An 18,675-nucleotide genomic window follows, 5' to 3' on the forward strand; every position below is an offset into this window, starting at 1 on the left:
GAGAGGAGACCGGCTTCTTTCTGGCCAGTTGTCCATGATGGAGTCAGCGGCTGAATTCATCCTGAGCCCCTCTGCCTGAAGGAGGGGAAGATGGACCTGGGGGAGGCAAATGGGTCACCAGGAACAGAAGTCCAAAGATGAGGCAGAAGCTAGAAATACCATCCTTTTATTTGAGGAAGCACCAGATGGAGCCATTCAAAGCCTCCTCACTGCTGCCCCCCCCCCCCCCCCGCAGCTCCCAAGAGGAGGATGGAGGCTGTGGCATCGGCTATTCCAGGAGAGGGATCAGAGGCAGCTTAGCTGCCTGGGGAACACAGCCCACTGCTTGGCTCCTGGGAAGGGTCCCATCCAGGGGTGAAATCCAGCAGCTTCTGGAGAACTGGTAGTGGAAATTTTGAGTAGTTTGGAGAACTGGCAAATGCCACCTCTGGCTGGCCCCAGAGTGGGGTGGGAGTGGAGATTTTGCAGCATCCTCCCCCCCCTCCCGGAATGGGGTGACAATGGCATATCCTTCCCCTGCCACGCCCACAGAACCGGTAGTAAAAAAAATTGAATTCCACCACTGGCCCAAATCAGGTCTGTTCTGATTGCAGCCCACAGGTGATCCGGCAGCAGCCCCTGTACTCCCCCCCAAAAAAATCTTCCTGCAGAATCTGCCCTCGCTTCCCAGGGATTCCCCCCCAAAGTGAAGCCTGCCTCCCACTTTCAGGGGCAAGAGGCTTCCCAGAGGGGAATGCAGCCACCCCTCCTCCAATAAAAGTCTGCTGAGTCCTGGCTGACTGTCCCAGTCTCAGACCCCTCCCTGCCCCAACCCCCCACAAGGCCCCCTCCCCCAGGCCGGAGGTCGAGAAGCAGTTATAGCGCCAGTTTAAAGGAACCCCCCACCCCCTCCCTGCCAGAGCCCAGCGCCAGCGCCGGGTCCCCGGAAGCCCCTCGGCCCATCCCAGGGGGAGCCCATCCAAAGAGAAGCCGCGGGGTCTCCGCTGGCCCCGGCTTCCCCCGGCCCTATTGTACAGTCTGCGGGGAGCTGGCGGCTGCCTTGGGCGGCTCCGCGGCCCCCTCGCGGCCCTTCTTGCGCGGCGGCTTCTTGATGGGCGTCTTCTTGGGCGCGGGCTCTCCGGGCGCGGGGGTCGCCTCGGGGCTCTGCTTCTCCGGGCTCCTGGCCTCGGGGCTGCCGGGCCCCAGCAGTTTCTGCAGCGGGGCGGAGGTGGGCAGCAACGGCTTGCCGGCTTTCTGCCCGGCGGGGGCGGCCGCCTGCTTGGCCTTCTGCGGGGGCGCCGGCTTCTCCCCTCGCTGGGCCGGGAGGGGGCTCATGCCGTTGGGCCGCGCGGCTGCCTCGCCCCGCTGGAGGCTCTGCGTCTTTTCCTTCAGCTGCGCGGCCAGCAGCGTGGCGGCCTCGGAGGAGAAGCCGAGCGGCGCTTTGGGCTGCGCGGGGCTCCGGAGCGCCTCGGCCGGCCGCCTCTCCGCCGCCGCCGGGGCCCCCATCCTCTTGAGCGCGGAGTGCAGGGCGCCGTTGAGGTTCTCGGCGGGCTCCGGTCCGGTCCGGCTGCGCTGCCTGGCCTGAGCGGGGCCGAGCTGGCCCTCGGGGCTGCCGGGCTCCTGCGGGGGCTTGGGGGCCCTCTCCTTGGCCCGCGCAGCCTCGCCGGGGCTCCGCTTGCGCTTGGAGGGGCCGGGCCGGCGCTCCGCCTGCAGCTCGGCGGCGGCCGGCAGGGAGTTGCTCTGGGCCGCGTTGTACTTGTGGTGGATCCAGGAGACTTTGGGCTTGGTGGAGGGGTCCGGCGGGGGCGGCTTGGCCCGCTCCGGGGAGGGCGGCTTGGCCGGCCTGGGCTCCGCCGCGGGGGCCTCTTCCTCCTCCCGGGACTGCTTGGAGAGGCGCGCGATGCGGGCGTAAAGGGCGCCGCTGACCGAGCCCGAGCCGCAGGAGGAGCGCTCGCTGTCCGAGGACTTGAGCAGGGGCGCCTCGCCGCCGTCCGCCGGGCCCTCCTTCAGGACGGTGTACTCGCCCGCCTCCTCCTCCGCCGTCGCCACCGCCGGTCCCTTGCGCAGAGGCTGCGGCGCCTTCTCCAGGGTGCTGCTCGGGGCCGAGACGCGCTCCTTGTGGTCGCTCTCTGCGGAGGGAAGGAAGGGAGAGCCGTCAGGGGGGCTGGAAAGGGGGGGGCATCAAGTCAACTGAGCCAAACTGCAAAGAGGCAGGGAAGACTCTCTCTCTCTCTCTCTCTCTCTCTCTCTCTCTCTCTCTCTCTCTCTCTCTCTCTCTCTCTCTCTCTCTCTCTCTCTCCTTCCTCCATCCTTCTTCCAAGCCTTTGATTAAAAAAAAGAACTAAAAAAGAGGTTGAGACTCTACAAAAAGGGCAGAGAAGAGCAACCAGGAGGATTGGGGGACTGGAGGCTAAAACATATGATGAACGGTTGCAGGAACTGGGCATGGCTACTCTAGTGAAGAGAAGGACCAGGGGAGACAGGATAGCAGTGTTCTAGTATTTGAGGGGCTGCCACAGAGAGGAGGGGGTCAAGCTATTTTCCAAGGCACCTGAGGGTAGGACAAGAAGCAACGGGTGGAAACTAACCAAGGAGAGATTCAACCTGGAAATAAGGAGGAATTTCCTGACAGTGAGAACAATCAACCCATGGAACAGAAGTTGCCTTCCGGAGTTGTGGGAGCTTCTTCCTTGGAGGCTTTCAAGGAGAGACTGGACTGCCATTGGTCAGAAATGGTGTAGGGTCTCCTGCTCAGGCAGGGGGGTTGGATTACATGACCTTCAAGGTCTCTTTCATCTCTGTTAATCTGAATCTATCTAAAATGATCAAAGGCCTGGAGGCTAAAACATAGGATGAACAGTTGCAGGAACTGGGCATGGCTAGTCTAGTGAAGAGAAGGACCAGGGGAGACAGGAGAGCAGTCTTCCAATGTTTGAGGGGCTGCCACAGAGAGGAGGGGGTCAAGCTATTCTCCAAAGCCCCCTGAAGGCCAGACAAGGAATAATGGATGGAAACTGAACAAGGAGAGATTCAACCTGGAAATAAGGAGGAATTTCCTGACAGTGAGAAAAATCAACCAAAGGAACAGAAGTTGCCTTCCGGAGTTGTGGGAGCTTCTTCCTTGGAGGCATTCAAGAAGAGACTGGACTGCCATTGGTCAGAAATGGTGTAGGGTCTCCTGCTCAGGCAGGGGGGTTGGATTACATGACCTTCAAGGTCTCTTTCATCTCTGTTAATCTGAATCTATCTAAAATGATCAAAGGCCTGGAGACTAAAACATAGGATGAATGGTTGCAGGAACTGGGCATGGCGAGTCTAGTGAAGGGAAGGACCAGGGGAGACAGGATAGCAGTGTTCTAGTATTTGAGGGGCTGCCACAGAGAGGAGGGGGTCAAGCTATTTTCCAAGGCACCTGAGGGTAGGACAAGAAGCAACGGGTGGAAACTAACCAAGGAGAGATTCAACCTGGAAATAAGGAGGAATTTCCTGACAGTGAGAAAAATCAACCAAAGGAACAGAAGTTGCCTTCGGGAGTTGTGGGAACTTCTTCCTTGGAGGCTTTCAAGGAGAGACTGGACTGCCCTCTATCAGAAATGGTGTAGGGTCTCCTGCTTGGATTGGGGGTTAGACTAGATGACCTACAAGGTCCCTTTCAGGTCTTAATCTGAATCTATCTAAGACGATCGAAGGCCTGGAGACTAAAACATATGAAGAACAGTTGCAGGAACTGGGCATGGCTAGTCTAGGGAAGAGAAGGACCAGGGGAGACATGATAACAGTCTTCCAGTAGTTGAGGGGCTGCCACAGAGAGGAGGGGGCCAAGCTATTTTCCAAAGCACCCGAAGGCCGGACAAGGAATGATGGATGGAAACTAATCAAGGAGAGAAGCAACCTAGAACTAAGGAGACATTTCCTGACAGTGAGAGCAATGAACCCATGGAACAGAAGTAGCATTCAGAAGTTGTGGGAGCTTCATCACTGGAGGCTTTCAAGAAGAGACTGGACTGGCAGAAATGGTGTCTCCTGCTTTGGGGGGAGAGGTTGGCCTAGATGAGCTACAAGATCCCTTCCAACTCTGCTAATCTGTTAATCTTTTCAGAAGTCATTGCAAGAGACCTATTGTCAGAAGGCTGCTTTGGCAGAGAAAATACATTGCTAGCCAGCCTGAGAATTTTCACTCCCTTCAAGGAGAAATCCCTGAAAAACCAAATCTGAAAATTCTCCAGCAATCTTTGGAGATTGCTCGCCACAGGGCTTCCTCCTTTCTAGCCCTGGAAGAATTTTGCACACCAAGCGAGGGTGACAGAGCAACCTGTGCAAAAGGAGGGATTTGGGTCCAACACGCTTTACGTATTGAGTGCACAGAATACAGTTTGTGCTCAGGGTGGATTTTAATTCATTTTACAGCAAGGAAAGAGCCATTCCTTTTAGCTGTTACTTAATGACTGATGTTCAAATGATTTGCACGTAGTCCAGGGTGAAGCTGTGGCCCGGGCAGAATTTAAAAATGTATGAGCAGGGCTGCTTCCTTCCCTTTAGCAAGGTGAAGCCCTTGGAAGCTGGGGTGTCCCAGGAGGATGGAGGTAGAAGGAAGAATATGGGTACACTTGTGCAGTCAAAGGCCTGCTCCCACTCATCCTATTTGTTGGGACTACAGTAGTGGCCAAAATTGTGGAAACCTTTTGGGAAAAGTGTATTTTTCAGGTTTGATGACTAACAACACCACTTTTGTTTTTAGTAGTACCATCAAATTATGTATCAATGGAAAGATAATTTAATCAGGAATGTTATGCAACAAAGTTTGTTCAGTTATCTAGTTTTTGAAGAGTTATAGCCAAATATAGCCAGCAATAAAACCCAGTTAATAGAAGCAACTATTCAATCTTGGTTTCACATTATAACAGCTGCAGAACTAAAAGACTTGGTTCACTCCATGGGAAGACGTTATAAGGCCGTAATTCGTGTTAAAGGTTACCCAACTAAGTATTAACTGACATGATAATTTTTGTATATCTTGTTTTTTCTATGCTGATAATTGTTGTATATCTCCTTTTATATGTGTTTCACTTTTCTTCTTTATAACTATTATTCTAACAGCAAATCCTTCATAAAAGTTATTGCATTACATTCTTGATGAAATTATCTTTCTATTGATATAATTTTATGCTACTAGTCAAAAAAAAATATGGTGTTATTATCAGCCATCAAACCTTAACATTACTGTACACTTTTCCCAAAAGGTTTCCACAGTTTTGGCCACAACTGTATACTCCAGATTTTTCTGATTTTCCCCAGATGCGGCTACACCGTCTTGGGCTTCACCTGGATATCACAAAGACTCACTTTCCTACCACCGAGGGATGCTCTCTAACCCAATAGGTTCTGCATCAAAGAAGCAAAAGCAAACTCTGTTATTCATATAGTTTGATGGTGAAAGGTTTCAGGATTTATTTATTTTTTTAAAGAAGGGATTGGTATACAAAATTTGAGATAAAATTAAACAGCCTGAACCGAGTTCATGATGCTGAGCAGACTTAGTGGGTTTTTTTTAAAAAAATCAAGATTAGCAAACATTTCTTTTTCCAATATTGAGTCTGAGACAGCTACACATTTCCCTACAGATCCCTCCTGGCAACAGTTGAAGGCATAATCCTTCTCCCAACTCCGCTGCCAAATTGGAGACCACTAGATTGTGATGTTTTGGAAGGGATTTGTGTGTGTGTGTGTGTGTGTGTGTGTGTGTGTGTGTTCAAAATATATGTGGCTTTTGTACCAAAAGCATTTTGGGAGGTTTGAAGTTTCTTCACCCACGGATATCATGCATATTTCCTCAACAGTTAACTTGCTTATTACATTAACTCGTTACTTGGAAGGAGACACAATAGGTTTTTTTTTTAAAGCTGACCGAACAGGCCAGTCACACAACACCCTAAAGCCAGAAAACAAACAAGCCAACTACAAACTAACCAGGGTTAGCATATTAAAGGGTGTATGTGTGAGGACAGTCCATTTCAAGAGGCTGAAACCCAGCAGCTCTGAAAGCTGAGGGAGTGGCTGGCTGTCATGCTATTGCCCTTCCTTCCTTCCTTCCTTCCTTCCTTCCTTCCTTCCTTCCTTCCTTCCTTCCTTCCTTCCTTCCTTCCTTCTTCCATGTGCACAGTGGTTAGAATGCAGTATTGCAGGCTAATTCTGCCACTGCCAGCAGTTCAATCCTGACCGGCTTAAGGTTGACTCAGCCTTCCATCCTTCTGAGGTTGGTAAAATGAGGAGCCATATTGTTGAGGGCTAAGAGGCTGTAAACCGCTTGGAGAGGGCTGTAAAGCATTATGAAGTGATTGCTGTCCCTTCCTTCCTTCCTTCCCTCTGCCCACTGCCAGCAGTTCGATTCTCACCATCTCAAGGTTGACTCAGCCTTCTATCCCTCCAAGGTTGGTAAATGAGGACCCAGATTGTTGGGGGCAAGAGGCTGACTCTGTAAACCGCTTAGAGAGGGCTGGAAAGAGCTGTGAGGTGGCATATAAATCTAAGGGCTACTGCTGTTGTGTTTGTGTTTATGTGTCTTTTGAAAGCCGAGAGCCAGGGGAGGGAAGACAGCGCTGAGGCGTGGAGTGGCGACAGTGAGCTGGGCTGGGGTCAACTAGAGAGTGGGGGAAGCAAGGGGTGGAGAGGGAAAGTTTGTTCTCACAGAGAGGGGCCCTTTTCCTGTTCATGCGTGCCCCCTCCCCTGACATGTGCCAAAGCCGTCCCGGAGTTTTCCTCTTGTGCGAAAGGAGCCTCTGTGTCTGCAGGAGTTAATTTCCACTGGTGGGAACATCTCTGCCTGATAATTAGGGTGCTGCTTTTTTCTTTCAAAGCCAGGCATGTGTGGCCCGAGAATTCTTTAGGCATTACAGGGTCCTTTGTGAAGGGCTGTTATTTGCTACAAAAGGGCTGCGGTGGAGCTGGGACCGAGTCAAATTCCTCAGCTCCATAACGGCTGCCAAAATAACGGAGAGGAGAGGAGAAATTAGGAGCTCGGATCCTATGGGGAGCTCCGACCACGGGCCGGCCATCCGAATGCAGAATGGAGACTCCAGCCTGCCTTGCTACGGCCACGGCGCAGCTCTCTCATTCCAGAGAACTCCAGTCGGCTTATCAGCATCCTAGTCCTCAGTTTTGCAAAGGAAAACTTGAAGTGGGTCCCGTTTGTGTTAAGGGAAAAAACTTCTGGAGACGTTTTGGTAGCCAAAGTGAGAGGGCAACGAACTTCATCAGGGATACGGGAAAGTTGGGCACATCTGTAGTACAGGTAGTTTGCTTAGTGACCAAAGTTACAACGGCATGGCCTTTTTTTACAAGCTTAAGACTGAAAGCCAGGCTTCTCAGACGCTCCATATCTTTTCTACTCTGCTCTGCGGAATGGAGAGTTGGTCTCGGACAGAAAGCCACTTGAAGAGATGAGAAGCATTTGAAATGTGGATTGACAGGCAGCTGTTAGTGGGTTGACAGAGTCAGAAATGAGGAGGGGATAAGCCAGCTGGGAAAGCCAAGGGAGATCATCAAAACCATAAAAAAGCGAAAGTTAGAATATTTCAGACATGAGATGCGACACCCAGGAAAATACATCATCCTCCCCTTAATCCTCCAGGGAAAAATTGAAGGCAAAGGAGGTCCAGGCAGAAGAAGAACCTCATGGCTTCAAAATCTAAGGGAGCAGTTTGGACAAAACTCAGCAGCACTTTTTCATGCGGCTGTTGACAAAAATAAGATCACCAACATGATCGCCAACGTCTGATGATGAATATGGAAGAAGGAGAAGGAGAAGGAAGGCGGAGAAGGAAGGCAGAGAAGGAGAAGGAGAAGAAGGAGGAGGAGGAGGAGGAAGGCGGAGAAGGAGAAGAAGAAGGAGAAGAAAGGCGGAGAAGGAGAAGGAGAAGAAGAAGGAGGAGGAGGAGGAAGGCGGAGAAGGAGGAGGAGGAGGAGGAGGAGGAGGAGGAGGAGAAGAAGAAGAAGAAGAAGAAGAAGAAGAAGAAGAAGAAGAAGAAGAAGAAGAAGAAGAAGGAAAAGGAAAAGGAAGGCGGAGAAGGAGAAGGAGAAGGAGAGGAAGGAGGAGGAGGAGGAGAAGAAGAAGAAGAAGAAGAAGAAGAGGAAGGAGGAGGAGGAGGAGGAGAAGAAGAAGAAGAAGAAGAAGAAGAAGAAGAAGAAGAAGAAGAAGAAGAAGAAGAAGAAGAAGAGAACAGGAAGAAAGGTATTTTGATTACATTTGGGGCATTAGACAGCAGTGGCCCAACCTTGGCATTGGGTCCCCAGCAACGTGTGTGTGTGTGTATGTGTGTGTTTGTGTATGCACTCTTACAGATTTTTTTTTTGTTATCCCAACATTTCCTAATCACCAGCCAAGGAAATGATACCCTCCTGATACCCTTTACTCTTGGTGACCACTGACTACCACTTTCAGTGGCCAGATCTGAGTTCTCTCAAGGGACGGCTTGCGTGATCGGAGCCTGGCTTGTGCCAGGAGTTCCACTGACCTTCGTGGGGCACGCAGTAGACGGGTCCTTCGTCTGTGGTATCGAAGGAAGAGAAGGAGCCCCTGGATGACCAGGAGGGTGATGGCTGATCGACCACCGAAGAAGGTTCAATGAAGCTGCAGTTCAGGGTGTTCTCCAAGTCATGATGAGCCACTGCAAGGCACAAAGAGGGTGGAGAAGGGAGGTCCAATCAATCAATCAATCAATCAATCAATCAATCAATCAGCATAGAGCTGGGGTGACACGATGGTTGTCTTATCCCAAAGGTGCTTTTTGAAGAGGCAACTGGACTTTCTGGTTTTTCTTTGAAGACATTGGACAGAGATGTTGGACAGAGAGGACCTCTGGTTTGAAAGCGGGGTCCAAGAGGCCATCTATGTCACTTCTCTTAACAGAGGGGGACAGATAACGACATCATCTATCTCCAATCTACAACACAGATCCTTTCAACAGTTCCAAGAAGACTCCACACCCATTTGCACCACTCGGGTGATCCTGAGGACACAGGCAAACCTCCAAGTGGCCTCAACGGCTCACCGAAAGGATGCAAATGACCAGCTGTCTGCAAGGAGTATAAATCCTTCCATTCCGCACCATCCAGTCAGAGCTGAAGAAGCTCCTTGGGTGAGAAGCGAAGCATCTTCAAAGAAAACCAAGAAAGTTTAGTTGCCTCTTGAAAAAAGCACCTTTGGGACAAGCATGACCTTGGATGACGGAGAATCTCCATAGACATTCTCTATCCAGAATGTGGACCCTGAAGCTACAGATAAAGCCTCCAAGTGGCCTCAACGCTGCTCAGAAAAAGCACTAACGACCAGATAACTGAAAGGAAGATAAATCCTTCCGCCCTCCAATATTCAGTCAGAACCGAAGAAGCTTCTTGGATGAGAAGCAAAACGCCCTCAAGGAAAAACAAAAAAGTTCAGCTACCTGTTGGGGGAAAAAAGCACCTTTGGAACAACCAGGACCTGGAGGACTGAGAACCTCCCTAGACAGGCAGTTGTCTTAGTTAACAAGGAGAGATCCAACCTAGAACGAAGGAGACATTTCCTGACGCTGAGAACAATTAACCAGTGGAACGGTTTACCTCCGGAGGTTGTGGGTGTTACCTCCAACACTGGAGGTTTTTAAGAAGAGATGGGGCACAAAGACTACATCCCACATGCAGCATTGTGCAAAGGTCGGACTTTCAGGGGCAAAGTGTCCTTTAGAAATGTCTTTGGGCATCCATGAAACTTCTGCTGGGAACATAGAAAGCGGCCACAGACGTCCAGGAAAAGACACAACCACTTTAAAGGGGCTTGAAGTCAGATCTTGGCCAAGGCTTTGTGCCGCTCTGACAGTGATGCACCCAGATGAGCGCAACAGAAGGGCCTCTGTGGGAAGCAAACCTCGGAGGGGAAGCGGCGTTTCCGATGCCTTCGGACCTCTGGTTCTGGGTGAGTCACTGCCAAATAAATCATGCCCAGAGTGGCTGAAGAAGGCTTTCCTGTGGGCCTCTCGCCTTCTCTGCCTGGGTGTTTATTCTGCTGCAAGGCAATCTCTAGCCTGCTGTGATTCTTAGAGGGGGCAGCCTCAGGGGGGGGGGCTCGTGGCTCTGAGCTGACACCCCCCCCCTGAGTGGGAAGGTAGCAGGGAGGCAAAGGCTGCGGGGTCTGGAATAACTGCCTTCGTAGGGTGCTTCGAAGCCATCCTTCCTTTTTGAGATTGACACTAAGAATGGATATGGCTTGGATGGGGAAGGAAGGGAAGGAAAGGAAAGGAGGGAGGAAGAGGGGAGGAAGGGAGAGCAGGAAGGAAAGAAGGGGGAGGAAAGGAAGGAAGGAAGGAAGAGGGAGGGAGGAGAGAGGAAAGAAAGGGAAGGAAGGAAAGAAAGGAAGGAGACAGGGAGGGAAGGAAGGAAGGAAGGAAGGAAGGAAGGAAGGAAGGAAAGAAAGAAAGAAAGAAAGAAAGAAAGAAAGAAAGAAAGAAGCCAAATCAAGAGAAGAGAAATGCCCTGCCCTGCCTGCAGCTCCATCTGGACTCCCACCCCCTCTGCGCTTCAGCCATGTGGATCTTCCCCAGGAACACTGGGCAATGAGAACATATGGCAGAGCCCGTGTGCCAAGCCAAACAAAGGCGCTTGGCACCAAAGCATTTCATTCTGGTGAAATAAGAGAACTCTGGCAATTTAGGGGCGCTCCGGGAGGGCCAGTCGGTTGTAGGCAGAGGGAGCAACGCAGGAGGACGTGGGGCTGGTCAGGCCCCGAATGGCTCTGCAGGCAGCCACAACAAGCCCTCCAGACTGCAGAGCCTGGCAACTGCATGCAGAGCGCTTTAGGGGAAGGGAGCCACAGGGCGAAAACAGGAGGCAGGAGGGGGCAGCATCGGGGTCTAGGTCCAGGAAGCCCCGAAGCTGCTGGTTGGGGGCTTTCAGCCAAAGCCCTGAGCATTAGCATCATGCATAGCTGTGAAATTAAAAGACGCTTGTTCCTGGGGAGGGAAGCCATGGCAAATCTAGGCAGCCTCCTAAAAAGCAGAGACATCACCCTGACAAGAAAAGTGTGCGTATAGTCAAGGCTACGGTTTTCCCAGTCGCAATGGATGGCTGTGAAGGTTGGACCATAAGAAAGGTTGAGCGCCAAAGAACGGAGGCCGTTGAATTCTGGTGCTGGAGGAGACTCTCACGAGTCCCTTGGACTGCAAAGCCATCCAACCGGTCAGTCCTAGAGGAGATCAACCCTGGCTGCTCTTTAGAAGGCCGGATCCTGAAGAGGAAACTCAAAGACTTTGGCCACCTAAGGAGAAGGAAGGACTCCCTGGAGAAGAGCCTCATGCTGGGAACGATGGAGGGCAAAAGAAGAAGAAGGGGACGGCAGAGAACGAGGTGGCTGGCTGGAGTCACCAAAGCAGTAGGCGTGAGTTTAAATGGACTCCAATGGATGGTAGAGGACAGGAAGGCCTGGAGGAACATTGTCCATGGGGTCGCAATGAGTCAGACACGACTTCGCAACTAAGAACAACAACAACAGCTGTGAAGCCCAGTTTGCAGCCTGAATCTGCACGGCACACGAGCCCAACCTGAAACAAACGGTCTATATTTGGGGTTTTTTGCCATCCCAAGAATCCTGTAGGAGAGAGGAAGTGGGCGGAAGAGGGAGCAAGCCAGTCTACATAAAACATAGAATCATAGGGCTGGAAGGGACCTCAGAGGTCTTCTAGTCCAACCCCCTGCTCGAGGCAGAAGTCCTTATAACATCCCAGACAAAAGGTTGTCCAATCTTGTCTTGAAAAACCTCCATCACAACTCTGGGAGGCAAACTGTTCCAATTGCTAAGTTCTCCTTCCTTCTTGTTTGCGTCTCTCTTTAACAAGTTTCCACCCATTGCTTCTTGTCCTGCCCAGAGGCGGATGCCTACCGGTTCGGCCCAGTTCAGCCGAGTAAGTAGTAGCTCGGCCAGCCACGCCCCTGAACCTGTTCTATTGGTGGTGCCATAGACGGCACCATCTTGTTTTTTGCTTTTACGCATGCATGCATAGCGTGCATTAAGTGCCCCCTGAGCAAACCAGCAGTAGAAGAAGGCAGAACCCACGCCTGGTCCTGCCCTCCCGTATACGTCAATCCCCTCTTCTCGGTGATCATCCCTCAAGTAGTCCCAAAGCTGCTTTTTTCAGGAGGCAAACTGGACTTCTTGTTTTTCTTTGAAGACGTTTCACTTCTCATCCAAGAAGCTTCTTCAGCTCTGACTGGATGGTGGGGAAGGGAAGGATTTATATTCCTTGCAGACAGCTGGTCCTTTGCATTGTTTTAGAGGGTCCTTGAGGCCACTTGGAGGTTTTATCTGTGTCCTCAAGGTCAGCTGAGCGGTGCAAATGGTCTGCAATTTTTCCTCTGGAAATCCATTCAAACAGATAACAGGACACGCAGGAGTATAAATACTCCCAAACCTCCAAGTGGCCTCAGCGGCTCACCGAAAGGATGCAAATGACCAACTGTCTGCAAGGAGTATAAATCCTTCCATTCCGCACCATCCTGTCAGAGCTGAAGAAGCTTCTTGGGTGAGAAGCGAAACATCTTGAGAGAAAAACCAGAAAGTCCAGTTGCCTCTTGAAAAAAGCACTTTTGGGATAACCATGACCTGGAGGATGGAGCATCTCCATAGACAATCCCTCAAGTACTGTACTGGAAGACAATTATTTATTCTCTTCCGATCCTTCTCTTCTACGGGGCACACATATCTAGGGCCCCCTCAACACTTCATTATATGATTTAGCCCCCAGACCCTTTATTATCTTCCTGGCTCTTCCCTGCACAATTTCCAGCCTCTGTGGCTCAGCACGTCTTGGGACACACAGCTAGCGAGTCTCAACAGCGTACATGGTTCTGGTATAGTTTTGAGTGGCTTCACGCCATGGTTCAATCCTGGTTTATTGAATCAATCCCCACTAGCAAGCTTCCCACAACATGAAAACCCATCTCCTATGGTTTGCAGGCTGCAAGAGGCAGGCCCCATTTCAGCCGAGCATGTTGCTGGAATCCAGCTGGCTTGTCTCAGTATTTTGCACAGTTGATGGGGCTCCTGCCTCTTCATTTCCTGGATGGAGCATCTGGCTAGCAGCTGTCGGGAAGCAGGGTTTGAAAGTGGCTGGCTCGATCAGACCAGGTTCATCTAAATCAGGGGTATCCAAACTTGGAAACTTTAAGACTTGTGGACTTCAACTCCTAGAATTCCCCAGCCAGCCATGGCTGGCTGGGGAATTCTGGGAGTTGAAGTCCACAAGTCTTAAAGTTCCCAAGTTTGGACACCCCTGATCCAAATCCTGGTCTGAGGATGGGCAGCGGGACTAGTCAGGATGCTCCATTTCTAAGCAATGCGCCTCGGATTGTGTGGCCCAATCGGTCTCCGCTTTCTGGAGCGCCAGCGAAGAGCACAACTGCACGACAGAGGCCAAGGGGAAAGCTCTCGCTGCCATTGTTTATACAAAATCTCCAAGCAGCAGTCAACGCCAGGAAGGGGAGACACACAGACTCATTCAGTCCGAGTCTCTCTTTCGGAGAAAGGGCCTCTATGCTGGCGAGGGGAGGGAAGCCAGACCCAGCTTGCTACTGTAAACACAGCTCTGAGGATCATTTCAGGAGGAAAACGTTCCAGGGACTTTGGCGCTACGGCTTTCAGGACCTTTCCCAACAAGATTTGGAAGAAACAGAATAGAACGACAGAGTTGGAAGGGACCTTGGAGGTCTTCTAGTCCAACCCGCTGCCTAAGCAGGAAACCCTATACCATTTCAGACAAACTTGGTTGTCCAATCTCTCCTTTAAAGCTTCCAACTTCGTTGTATTTAAGTGCAGTGACAATAAAGATTATACTTATTCAGTGTTGGAGTATTTGCAACTTCTGGAGGCAAGCTGTTCCACTGATTAATTGTACTAACTGTCAGGAAATTTCTCCTTAGTTCCAAGTTGCTTCTCTCCTTGATTAGTGTCCGCCCATTGTTTCTTGTCCTACCTTCAGGTGCTTTGGAGAATAGCTTGACTGCCTCTTCTTTGTGGCAGCCCTTGAGATATTGGAACAATGCTATCATGTCTCCCCTAGTCCTTCTTTCTATTAAACTAGACATACCCAGTTCCTGCAACCGTTCTTCATATGTTTTAGTCTCCAGTCCCCTAATCCTCTTTCTTGCTCTTCTCTGCACTCTTTCTAGAGCCTCCACATCTTTTCTACATCGTGACGACCAAAACTGAATGCCGTATTCCAAGTGTGGTGTTATGGAGGGCAAAAACGGCCAGCTCTGAGGTTTGTGATGCCACCAGATTAAGGCCAAAAAGATGTCCGGAAGATGATGTGTCCAGAGGCAAAAGGAGAGGCCATATGCATCACACAAGGACTATCAGAACGGTGAACTAAGGACCACCTGAGATTGTCAAAGCAGAAATTACAGGTTGACATTCTAGAACTGGAATGGAATGGGTCACTTCACATTAAAAAAACTTTGGAAGAAGATAGAATGAATGAGCTGGAAGGGACCTTGGAGGTCTTCTAGTCCAGCCCCTGGCTCAAGCAGGAGAACCTCTACCATTTCAGAGAAGTGGCTGTCCAGTCTCTTCTTAAACACCTCCAGCGATGGAGCGCCTACAATTTCTGGAGGCCAGCTGTTCCACTGGTTAATTGTCCTCACTGTTAGGAAGTTTCTCCTTAATTCCAGGTTGCTTCTCTCCTTGATTAGTTTCCATCCATTGTTTCTTGTTTTGCCCTCTGGTGCTTTGGAGAATACTTTGAGCCCCTCTTCTTCGGGGCAGCCCCTCAAATCCTGGAATCCTACTGTCACGTCACTCCTAATTCTTATTTTCTTCACATCTTCTATTGTGGACCAAGAAAAAAAATGATAGGAAAGAAGGAACAGCCATGTTTATAACCCAAAGGGTTGCGGTTGTTGTCAGCTGCAACCCAAAATGACAGAAAGATCTCAGTTCTGTTCCCAGGTAAAAAAAAAACCACAGCAGGTGTTGCAAGTCTGTGCTCCAGTTGCAGGTGCAAAGGAAGCAGGAATTGAGCTCTTCTAGGAGGCCTCACTGCATCTTGTCAAGGTAGCACCAGGTAACAGTCCTACTGATGATGGACAAACACAGGTAGTCCTCGACTTACAACCGTTCAAAGTTACAACGGGGGTGAAAAAAAGGGACTTACGACTGTTTTTCGTAGTTAGGGCCTTTGCAGCATTGCCCATGACGATGTGATCAAAAATTCAGACGCTTTGCAACCGAGTCCCTTCGGGAGAGGGGGCGGTCTATAAGCGCTAAGAAAGAAATAAATAAAGCTTCATACTTATGACCGTTGCAGCATCCAGGGGTCCTGTGATTCCCTTTTTGTGACCTCCTGACAAGCAGTCAAGATTCACAACGAAACCACCACGTTGTTAACTTATCAACTGCACTTAACAACGGTGGCAAGAAATGTCGTAAAAGGGGGCAAAAACTCACTTTAAAAATGTCTCACTTAACAACAGAATTTTTGCCCTCCGCTGTGATCGTAAATCGAGGGCTTCCTGCAGAATGCTCAAGTTGGAAGTAAAACAATGAATCATAGGAGTATTTGACGTGGTTTAGGGAATGAAGCAGAAGACAGATTAATTGTGTTCTGCCAAGAAAATCCAGCGTTTCGTAGAGCAAAGAAACACAGACATCATTGGATGGAAAACACAAACATGCGAAGGTGGAAAAGCTCTGCTAGTCAGCAAAATGAAAAAAAAAAAAACCCAGGCATTGACTATTGTTCAGATCCCAAGTTTCCTAAAACTAAAGAACCTTAAAGCTGAAGGAAACAAATTTATCAGGCCAATCTCTTTAACAATATCCCACAGCAGCGAAAACAAAAACTAGATTTAATGGGTTGGATTTGATGAAGAGATTTCTGGGACAACTCAGACTGAAAGGCACGCTGCTCTGAAAGATGAAACAAATACAAATAGCCTGGAAGCGAAAAGAGAGAAAAATGGCTATTTGCCGATTTTGTGAAAATAAAAGTGAAAAGTAAAATGCAAAGAATCTGTTTCCCAACTAAATGCTAAAATTCCAGAAAAGAACAAAGAGAGACAGGGAAATAAAGATTTTGTACTGCACTGGATATTATCATGATAGGTATAGACTAAAGTGATTCAGTACATTAATCATTAAAAGTATATTAATAATTTAATTATATTAAGGGCTGCCACAGAGAAGACGGGGAGGTGTCAATGGATGGAAACTAATCATGGAGAGAAACAACCTGGAATTAAGGAGAAACTTCCGGACAGCTTCACTTAACAACTGTATTACTAACTTAGCTGCAGTGATTCACTCAACAATCATGGAACAAAGGTCATATAATGGGGCAAAACTCACTTAGCAAATGTCTCAGTAATAGAAATGTTGGTCTCAATTTTGGTTGTAAGTTGAGGACTGCCTGTTATAAGGTTCTCACTTGACACCAGAGCATTTGTTTCCTCTGATAAAACTCTTATCTTCTCCCTAATAAATAGCTCTGGGGATTTGATCCCTTGAATTAGCTATTTCCAGATAGGAGAAAAGGAGAAGGAGGAATTTGCTGACAGTGAGAACAATCAACCCATGGAACAGAAGTTGCCTTCGGGAATTGTGGAAGTTTCATCACTGGAGGCTTTCAAGGAGAAACTGGACTGCCATCTGTCAGAAATGGTGTAGGGTCTCCTGCTTGGATGGGGGGTTGGGTGGACTAGATGATCTACATGGTCCTTTCCCATTCTGCTCTGCTCTGCTCTGCTCTCCTACCCTACCCTATCCTTCCCTTCCCTACCCTATTCTTCCCTTCCCTACCCTATTCTTCCCTTCCCTTCCCTACCCTATCCTTCCCTTCCCTTTCCTTCCCTACCCTATCCTTCCCTACCCTTCTCTACCCTACCCATCCCTTCCCTATACTTCCCTTCCCTATCCTTCCCTACCCTACCCTATTCTTCCCTTCCCTATCCTTCCCTTTCCTTCCCTACCCTACCCTACCCTTCCCTACCCTTCCCTACCCTACCCTTCCCTATCCTTCCCTACCCTACCCTATTCTTCCCTTCCCTACCCTATCCTTCCCTTCCCTTTCCTTCCCTATCCTTCCCTTTCCTTCCCTACCCTATCCTTCCCTACCCTTCTCTACCCTACCCATCCCTTCCCTATACTTCCCTTCCCTATCCTTCCCTACCCTACCCTATTCTTCCCTTCCCTATCCTTCCCTTTCCTTCCCTACCCTACCCTATCCTTCCCTACCCTTCCCTACCCTACCCTTCCCTATCCTTCCCTACCCTACCCTATTCTTCCCTTCCCTACCCTATCCTTCCCTTCCCTTTCCTTCCCTACCCTTCCCTTCTCTACCCTTCCCTATCCTTCCCTTCCCTACCCTACCCTATCCTTCCCTTTAATTCCCTAGCCTATCCTTCCCTTCCCTTCCCTTCCCTACCTTTCCCTACCCTACCCTTCCCTACCCTTTCCTTCCCTACCCTATCCTTCTCTATACTGCCCTTCCTTTCCCTACCTTTCCCTACCCTACCCTTCCCTACCCTACCCTTCCCTACCCTATCCTTCCCTTCCTTTCTCTACCGTATCTTTCCCTTCCCTACCCTGTCCTTCCCTTACCCTTCCCTTCCCTACCCTACCCTACCCTACCCTACCCTATTCTACCCTATTCTAATTCTTCTTGTTGTGACTCATCGCTGTGAGTCTTTGTTCAATTACAGATACAGAGAAAGCCAAAGCTGAACAGTCCCAACATTGCCTGCGAATGCGCTCGAAAAAGACCTCGGAGCCCAAGAATAACAAATATTTCCACAGCTGAAATAAATCCAGGCTGTTCATTGGAAGCACCAGATAAAGCTTAAATAGTTTGGAGGAGGAATGCCAAGTCAAGAACCAGACATCGATGCTCGGGGAACAAACAAAAAAAAAAAAAATCAAAACTGAAAAGGGGGGCGACAAAAATCAAGAAGGCAGCTTCAGAGAGATTAAAATTATGTCCCTTGATCATAAAGAGTTTGACCGTCTGAATAACCTGCCCCTGGTTTGTTGATTTTCAAACATTGGCTTAAAAGGAGGGTTTTTAAAGTGCTGTCTCTTATGACTCCTGACAAATGCATCTTTTATTTTATGTTCACCGAGAGCACATGCACCAAAGAGAAATTCCTTATGTGTCCAACAAAGAATTCTTCTATTCATTGACATTGAGCCTTTATTGATTAGCCCTTGGGCCATAGCAAAGTGCAAAGTTCCAGAAACAAATTATTACTAAAATTTGATAAAAGCAACTTAAAATGGAATTTGATAAAATACAGTTTAAAATGGAATTGGAATAAAATACAGTCTAAAATGAAATTGGCATAGAATACAATAATTTAAGATATAAAATATGATAAAATTATATTTCGGTGTCACCCTTGCAATCCACCCCAATCAGTCCCACAAATGCAGATCTCAATCAAACCATTTTGTTTAAGGACTGTGCTGGGTTAAATGTTATTTTCCGGTTCTGGCCACACAAAAGGTAAGTTGTTTTGACATGGGGATCCCAATGGGTCCTTTGTTTGGTCTATGGACCAAGGTCCCCGTCTCTCACCCCCTTATATAGGCAACAATCCAATAGGAAGTGAGCCAGGTCTTCTCCCTCTGCCGCTCTGCAAACGCAGAGATGCTCATTGTAAGACCTAGAGTGGAATCTC

The 18,675-nt window shown here is 49.2% G+C and overlaps 1 protein-coding gene across 2 annotated transcripts in view; it reads right to left on the reverse strand.

Annotated features, from left to right (window-relative positions):
- Positions 1-843: 843 nt before the first annotated feature.
- SCARF2 (scavenger receptor class F member 2) overlaps positions 844-18,675 on the reverse strand; it is a 74,768-nt gene continuing 56,936 nt past the window's right edge. For both annotated transcript variants that reach the window (XM_081966882.1, XM_081966883.1), the window contains 2 exons: positions 8,490-8,642; positions 844-2,108 (listed from right to left, as the gene is read on the reverse strand). In XM_081966882.1, the coding sequence (XP_081823008.1) occupies positions 1,006-2,108; positions 8,490-8,642 (1,256 nt within the window). In that variant the 3' untranslated portion in view covers positions 844-1,005. The remainder of the gene's footprint in view (positions 2,109-8,489; positions 8,643-18,675) is intronic.

This window comes from Natrix helvetica (assembly GCF_964273705.1).
Source record: "Natrix helvetica genome assembly, chromosome: 14".
In the NCBI taxonomy this organism is placed as follows: domain Eukaryota; kingdom Metazoa; phylum Chordata; class Lepidosauria; order Squamata; family Natricidae; genus Natrix; species Natrix helvetica.